The sequence below is a fragment of the Setaria italica genome, chromosome V (assembly GCF_000263155.2).
Source record: "Setaria italica strain Yugu1 chromosome V, Setaria_italica_v2.0, whole genome shotgun sequence".
NCBI lineage: Eukaryota > Viridiplantae > Streptophyta > Magnoliopsida > Poales > Poaceae > Setaria > Setaria italica.
Genome location: NC_028454.1, coordinates 40,771,404 through 40,779,471, shown reverse-complemented (window position 1 = coordinate 40,779,471; position 8,068 = coordinate 40,771,404). Strand labels below are relative to the sequence as shown.

The 8,068-nt window shown below is 39.8% G+C and overlaps 1 protein-coding gene across 1 annotated transcript in view; it reads right to left on the bottom strand.

Moving 5' to 3' along the window:
* The window catches only part of LOC101772175 (V-type proton ATPase subunit a1), a 9,238-nt gene extending 1,196 nt beyond the window's left edge, over positions 1-8,042 (bottom strand). The window contains exons 1-17 of the mRNA XM_004970424.2: positions 7,727-8,042; positions 6,664-6,708; positions 5,435-5,557; positions 5,204-5,311; positions 4,793-4,906; positions 4,540-4,713; positions 4,215-4,352; positions 3,942-4,049; positions 3,709-3,816; positions 3,460-3,608; positions 2,869-3,022; positions 2,133-2,293; positions 1,277-1,483; positions 1,003-1,186; positions 843-926; positions 462-655; positions 317-376 (exon numbers count right to left, since the gene is read on the bottom strand). Of these exons, the coding sequence (XP_004970481.1) occupies positions 317-376; positions 462-655; positions 843-926; positions 1,003-1,186; positions 1,277-1,483; positions 2,133-2,293; positions 2,869-3,022; positions 3,460-3,608; positions 3,709-3,816; positions 3,942-4,049; positions 4,215-4,352; positions 4,540-4,713; positions 4,793-4,906; positions 5,204-5,311; positions 5,435-5,557; positions 6,664-6,708; positions 7,727-7,867 (2,252 nt within the window). The 5' untranslated portion in view covers positions 7,868-8,042. The remainder of the gene's footprint in view (positions 1-316; positions 377-461; positions 656-842; positions 927-1,002; positions 1,187-1,276; positions 1,484-2,132; positions 2,294-2,868; positions 3,023-3,459; positions 3,609-3,708; positions 3,817-3,941; positions 4,050-4,214; positions 4,353-4,539; positions 4,714-4,792; positions 4,907-5,203; positions 5,312-5,434; positions 5,558-6,663; positions 6,709-7,726) is intronic.
* Between the last annotated feature and the right edge of the window lie 26 nt (positions 8,043-8,068).

The following is an 8,068-nucleotide window of genomic DNA, read 5'->3' as shown; positions in this document are numbered from 1 at the left end:
CACAGGGGCAGCCACCGCGGGGCCGACGGCTGTCAGTGGAGGAGAGAGGAGAGAAGAAAGAGAGAGGAGAGGGAGAGGGAGAGGAGAGCTGACAAGTGGGCCCCACCACCATGTGGCGTCCACGTCAGCAAAACCACCCACCAACACCGCCTGATGGCCAAATATGAACGGTTTTAAGAATTGGGTGGTGAAACATTTTGCAGTTCAATGGTCAAAACCAAACTGAGGTGATATTCTTCCAGAAGGATATGAGATGCAGACAATATATGGGAAACTAATTGAGAAGTTTGTCAAAGTCAATGAACAAGGTGCTTACCCCCAGGCAAGTAGCAGCAGCTTCTCATAGAAAACTGTTGACAGCTCTGAATGTGCCAAGCTGAAACCAACGAAAAGTACACAGAAGTGAGCAGTAGAACTGGGAGAAACTAAAATTTGGTAGCAAAACATCACAAGAGGCAAACCTCAGGGCCCAAAGTCGAAGATAAGATGCAGTATTTGAAACTGCACCAAGTACAAACTCAATGGAATGTATCATTTGATGGACAAAAACTTCACTGAAGTTGAAATCATCATGACGTGCTCGGGCTGAATCAGGTTCAGAATCTGGATCCATTTCAGATGTCCCTAGGAAACGGTAGGTATGCCCTTGAAATCTCTGCATCCATATAAAAATTAGTATTCACCTTGCTTAAGCAGAAAAAGTATTTCAATTTAGTTATCATAAGCATTGATCCTTTACTTGGAATTTTTTGAGAAATTTTGGGGATGACCTAATTATAAGATTTGGCATGGGAAAAAAGAACATAATGTGTTTTCCAAGTATATTTTCCATATCAATATACCTCTTTGTGAAGTTTCTTCAAAATAAAAGGCTTTGGGAAGAGCATCCATGGAACAGCTACCAAAGCCAGAAGCAACAAAAGTATCTGAAAGGGAAAAGCAGATAAGTTGAACACATAAGGGATGTTAGAAATACAGAGAAAAGAGGCCATTTTATTGAACCTGGAGTTCCTTTTGGCCCCAAAACAGTTGATTTTCTCCAAGATCTCCAGCAGGATCAAGGAACATGTATATCATCACGTGATAAAGATCAGCTTTAGAGCCCGTGCACCATTTGATGAGAATCAGGAGTGCTAAGTAACCAAAAAGGCTATTCAGAAAAATCATCTGTGGTATGAATTGATACCTGAAAAAATGCGAATAGTTAAAAGTGCTGCAATTTCCCCTCTTTGATTCAGATCCATCAGAACAGAAGATACAAAAGAATATACAATACCTTATGTCAAGGGCATTTCCATGAAACCGCGCATCAAAATAACTTAACACAATCCCCAGGTTCATCTGGGCAACACCCATTAGTATAGACATCTTCATCTTCAACGAATTTAGAAAGGGTAGCTCAGACCGACTTCCACGCCAACTTGGGTCCACCCCAAAAGGATAGGGATCACGGACTTTGATGAGACCAGCAGTATGTGCATCACTAAAGCACACAGGTTAGGAGTTAGATTTTATAAAGAATAAAACATTTGGTACATGGCTACGTTGTTATATGATAACAAGGAGGTCCACATTACATTGACTACAAGCCACATTCAGAAAAAGGAATAAACAAGTGGATAAAGCTCTATAGACCGTCAACACAACTGGCTACAACCGAGCAATAAATATGCCTCCCTAGGCCATAAAAATACTTCAGACAATGCATTAAATGAAACTCACTAGCATGATTTATGTAGTAGGGGGCGTACAATTGAGGTCAAAATTTAAACGCTCGCGTATTAAGAATGAGCGACGGCATGTGTCTAATGTTTGATGCACATAGCTCTTTGGTAGTACAAAAGATAAAGCTATATACTTCCTGTAATACAACATGTTTAGCACATAGACTGTATACTCTGTGATAGCAACATGGGGGCAAACTGAAGATACAGTGATCACTGCCCTGGCAAGAGACTGGGACCCGATAAGGCAGGGATTTCGATCATCCAGCAACCAGCAAAACAGAATAACAATTAACAATAACTGAGCTTAGGCAGGATTTAAACGATTTTATTATTCCTCCATCATTCTAGAAACTTCAGAGAACAATTGTCTCATTAACACTTAAAGACATCAAATAGCAGACATACCTGCAGCTTTTTTCTCGGCATTCATACGCAGATTTGCCAAATATATGAAACGGAACTGAGAAGAACTCATTGTATATAAGGCCACAGTATATTGAGAATATTGCCATCAGAAGAATGACATATCGTCCACCAAATGCCATCTCCATAAAGCTGCCAAGCTTCTGAAATAAGTTATGGACCAGAGGTTACCGGAAGAGGTTAAGCAAACTCGCATCACAATGTGGAATAAAAGGCAAGATGCCAAGCTCAGATCAAATTTCTCAAAGATACACTAAAAGCAACTAATAGCTTCCAAACTATATCATATTTATTAAGGTATTTTTTAATGCACAAAATTACTAAAACTTGAACAGACAACTGTCGCCAGAGCCGAAAGCCCAGAACACCTCTTCACTGCGCTCCCTGGGGCAGATTTGTCACGCTGGATCCCGTATACATTATAAGAGGAATTGTCTACTAGTATGCAAATATATCATGACTAAATAGGTTAAATGCAATGTTTCTGAACGAGTACTGTGCAGGTCCCTTGTGCCTTTATACCACTATCAGAAACAATTGGGAGTAGACTCTTTTTCCATTTTAAGAATATTATTCAGGTGCTCAAATTCCTTTGTAATATTTATTGGACTAGCTATAGATAGGAGAAACTATTTAGCACAAATAACCCAATACATGATTTGTTTCTAGTGGCTATGAAAAGAAAGAAAGAAAAGGGACCAAGTTCAGCCAAGTATACCTGTGAGGAGAGTTTCTTCTCACGAAGTATAAGAACCAAAGCTCCTAGTAACAGACATATCCCATGACCCCAATCTCCAAACATAACAGCAAAAAGGAATGGGAATGTCACAACAGAATATACAGCTGGATTAGCTTCTTGATATCGAGCAACACTGCAACAAAACAAAATCAAAATCAATTCACTATGGAAGGTTCATGGTGAACAAGCATTCCTCTTTCATAAGAGAATGGTAAACATGAAAACAGTCCCAGACAAAAGCAATTCACATCAAGCACATTCAAATAACCACTAAGGTTTCAAGAAATAATCAGCCTTGTAAGATCAACAATACTGAAAGATCTAGGAAAATGCTGAAGACTCAACAACCTCAATCATGTTAACTTTAAAACAACATAAGAAAAAAAAAATGTCCTGGCAAAGTAGCAATTAGCAAGTATACTTGATTTCCAAAGACAAATAATTTGTTAGCATCTATTGGTAGTTACAATTTGCTAAGCATTTACTGACAACTATAAGCAAGTCCCAGAAGGCAAAAGATTAACAAAATACAATTATTCATCATGCTGAGTTTGGCATCTAAGTACATACCCATATGCATCAACAATTTCCTGGAAAGCGTTGGTAAATTTATCAGTTCGGAAATATGTAGGTGGTGATTCCATAGTGTCCATCTCATGAAATATTATTCCAACTTGTGAATTGCTGTGAAGTGTTGCACGCTGCAAACAATCCTTGATCTGAAACACAAGTTGGAAGTAAGAAACATCTTCTAAAGCTTTTATTCTGAAAACAAAAATGAATGGCCACGACGATTCAAATAAATGTATAGTTGCTGACCTGAGATTTAGCAAATATAGGACACCATCCTTCTCCAACAAGGCATTTCTTTGTCACATCAAAGTTTAACATGTTCAGCGTGTCATATACAGCTTTCTCCTTTTTAACCTAAAAGGATTACAAAAATGTTGTGATTCACAAATCCATGCACTAGCCAGAAAAGAGGCCATAGACCTTTTAGGGGTGAAAAGGTACAGAAATAGAAAATGAGAAATTGGTATTTACTTTATTACCATGATTGTCCACCTCCACAATTGTGATCCTACTGACTCAAGAGCTTTGTTTCTGTGCTGGATTCCAGCATCCAAAGTAACTTCCAGGTCAGAGAGGCGTGCTGATACCTGACAAGTCATAAAATTGTAAGTTACTATCATTGAAGCCTCAAATACACTCCAATAATATAGCAATATACAGAATCAAATCAAATCAAATCAAATCATGCATTGCATTTCAAAAGTGAACGAATGAATTAATGAACTAGTGTGCCAAAAAGGGAAGTAAAATACCTCATTGAAAATCTGTCTCTGCTTCATCATCTCCTCAGGAACAGGGTAGCAACTTGCTCCAAATGAATCACAAATCTTTAGTATCTTTGCTTTTGCTTGTTCCCCAGAAAAGAAAACTACAAAAACAGTTTTCTCTACCTGTCAAAATGTTAAAATATTATTCAGAAGTTTTGAAGGTACCAATATGCATTGATTATGGCAGAACCAAATCAAAATTGAAATAGAGTGCAGCTAGTGCAATCAGTAATAATTTGAGGCAAATTTTGCAATGCATTTAAATCAATAATCAACAGGAATTAGCAAGGGCAAACCATGATTATCAGACCTCTTCACCAGATATGGGATCAGTTACAGGTTCCCCTGCAGGCGCCTGATTGAATAACATATTTCCTCTTGTAGCTCGGAAAAGCATCCGTTCAAAAGCCAGTGCCTTAGACTTTAATATTATCCCACTAACAAACCTCACCCCAGAATTTCCAGAAGATCCTTGATGCACTCCCTGGGAACAGTTTGGTTTATTACAATGGAACAGGAAAATGGAATGATGCTAACTTTATGGATCAGAGCCAAAATAAGACCTGTTCGAGCAAATAGGCATTTCCCTCATCCACTTCCCTGTCATATATGTTTTCATCTAGCTCCCGCTCAGCTGAAGCTGCATGGTTGTGAGAAGAAGCAAGGATGCCACCTGCCTGCAAGATGTTGTTTGAGAAAATATGGAGAAGAAGAGAAAACACACTAATTCAAATCAAAGTCGGTATTTTACTGGCAAGTGACAATAACTATAGAAGACAATTATGCTTGGCAAGCAATATTACAGTTCATAATGCTAGAAAAGGCAACTGTCATTAACTATACCGTATTTTTCTGGTATGCTTCATTTGTCCATAAGAAAAATCACTAGGGCTATCATTAGAGTCAGATCTTCGATCTTCCGTAGGAAGTACATGGATTGAAAGTTCAATGTTTGAAAAGAGTCGAGACACAACCTTGGTCAAGACAAGCTTGAATTCAAGAAGTTCATTGTATGTCTGTTGTAACTTGTCACTGTTGGTATTCATCTCAAGCAGTTCATGCTCATGCTCACCCAATCTTGCCTGGAGAATAAACAAGAGCAAGTGTTTATTTTCACTCAAGCGAACTATTTATTGTCAATTAAATCAGCTACTAAAGGAAAAAAAAAGGCAGAATTTTTTGGGTTAAAAAGATGACTGATGCACCTCTAGCTCCTCCAGATCAATATCAGGTTCAAGTGCAGGTCGAACTGAAGATCTTACACCTGCCTTGTTGATCTGATCACTGAAAAATCTTAGTTTACGTGACATTTCTGCACATCTCTTTACCTGCAGGGAAGTTATGCAGGTTTGTCAATATAAAAAAGTTACTCAGCACCAGATATCTTTTTTTTTCATTCTAGATGGGATCAGGGTGTTGGTGTCATGAAAACTCGATAAAGGAAAGCAACAACCCAGATAATAATTTCCATTATTGATCACTTCATCATTCTAAATCTAGCAAGAGAACTTAATTCCATGACCATACTTCAAAAGGCAAACTTCATTGGAAACAATAAGTTCCATTACTGATGACTTCATCATCCTGTTCCAATTTCCCATCATCTACTCAATCCGTACTCTGTGCCATGAGCATACGTCACCAGGCAACTTGATCGGGCAAAGACTACTCACAATACCAAATTTATATAATAGTACCATAATGCAATGAGCGTGTATTTTTACCCCTTCCCCAACAAGAGTCATGCCTTATTTATATATCATAATTCTTGTCTATTAGCTGCTTCCAACACTTTCCAGAAACAAAAGGGAGAGAATCAGTCTCACCCATTTGATAGACTAATTCAATTTGATCCTATATGTTATACATAATTGTCTTATGAAGGAGAGCAACATTCATAATTAATATTCTGAAAGTGAAACACCCGATCCATGATGCTTGTTGGTACTGGTACTAAAGAACTGAACTATCATGATCGATGTGTCTCCAAAATTAGGGAGGGAGGGGGGACTTAGCTGACGTACTTATTTTTCAGGGAAAGAAACTAACAAGGATACAGCTCCTAGCATGGCTAACAGCAAAACTGCTTCCTATTTAATGTTTCTTGTGTTCCATTTGAATCCAAACAAATCAAAAGAAAATTAGACAAAGGTTTCTCACTATGTAATTCCGTTGTAATGCTCTGACTTGTTAAAACTTAAGAAACTAGAAATCTGACTGCACATCGAATAGTCTGAGCCAACCAAGGAGGCTATCTGAGTAACACAAACTTAACAGCCAAGTAAACATCGTTTTTAACAAAGGGAATAAATGAATGAAGACTAAAACAAAATAAAATATGGTTAAGGCATTTCTGTAGTAGAATCAGATAGGTGCATGCAAGGTAAGGTTGTCGACACAGAAATGAAATGAACAATACGGTAAGCTGGAATACCTGGTTGACAAATATACGCTGGAAAGGACTCTTATCCTCGTTCAACTGCAGCAGATAATAAAAGAAATCAGCAAAATCCATTATGGCAGTGAAACAGAAACAGACTTTTAAATTGAACGTAGGCTATATTTTTTTTCTCTATCATGGCACAATATACAGCAACAAAGTTTTTTACAGTGAGATCATAACAACGAAGTCAAAGAATATTGCCTCTTTCTTTGAATATAGCCACTAGTTGAAATAATTAACAACAAAATAATAAGTTTTGAAGCCAACCGTCCTTCTCATTTTCCCCCAGAAACAACATTGCAACAAACTAACAACGCACCTGATTCCTCAAAATAAAAATCAAACAGAATGATAACAGGCTGGTACATATAAAGTTTATAAACTAAGAAAGTAAAAAAGCTTTATCCATACAGGGGTTTGAACACCCAATATCAAAATCACATAAACTTTGTTACTCATTTCATTGAACCAGTATATCAGTATGACTTGATCTATTTCAAAGCATGCAACTATGTGTTCATGGTATCATCAACAAAGAGTTGTCTTAACCCTCCAATAATCCGTTTCTGTGGACTGTCACAAAACATACAGTGCCAGTTCGTTTGCTTACAGTGGCTAAGTTCATATAGATGGATACTATGAATATTCAAATGAAGCTAAAGCACACTGATCCAATCCCATGCTTGCCATGAAAACCTCTGTGGCTCTACCACATTAGCCCATTCACGTGAACCTGAGGGCTCAATGAGACTGCCGGGTTCGTGCCCTGTGATCTAAAAGAACTTTCCACACTAAACGATCATCACAGCTGCCCAAACAAGCTCGAACGTGAAACACGCGCCAAACCAGGATCCAATGACACCCGTGATCAAACACTAGCCCTGCAATTCGAGCACTGCCTCGAGCTAGATCCAACAGACCGCAGAGCGCGACGCGCGCAAGCGGGGTCGGGAGAGAGATCACGACTCCCGAGGCTGGATCAGGCAGATCCGAGCGAGAACGCAAGAGGCGGAGAGGCTAGCGAGGAGCGGCGAGAGCGAGGAAGGGAACTCACGTCCTTGAACTGGAGGAGACCGAGCTCGCCGAGGTAGGTGACGGCGACGCGCGAGCTCTCGGCGGGGATGATGAGCTGCACGAAGCACATCTTCTCGGACCGCAGGTGGTCCATCGGGGGCAGCCGATCGAACACCCCCATCCCGCTCGCCCGCCGGAGCGGAGCGCGCCCTCCCGGAGCTTCCAGAAGGCGCCGCGAGCGCGAGGAGGACGACGACGCGGGGCGGTGGTCGGGTGGCGCCTCAGATCTGAGGGGGTCGGCCTAATTCTGTTCTCCACTCTATTCTACGAGTGCGCAACTGTTTTTTTTTTGAGGCCGCAGGGCGAGGGGGGGGGGGGGGGG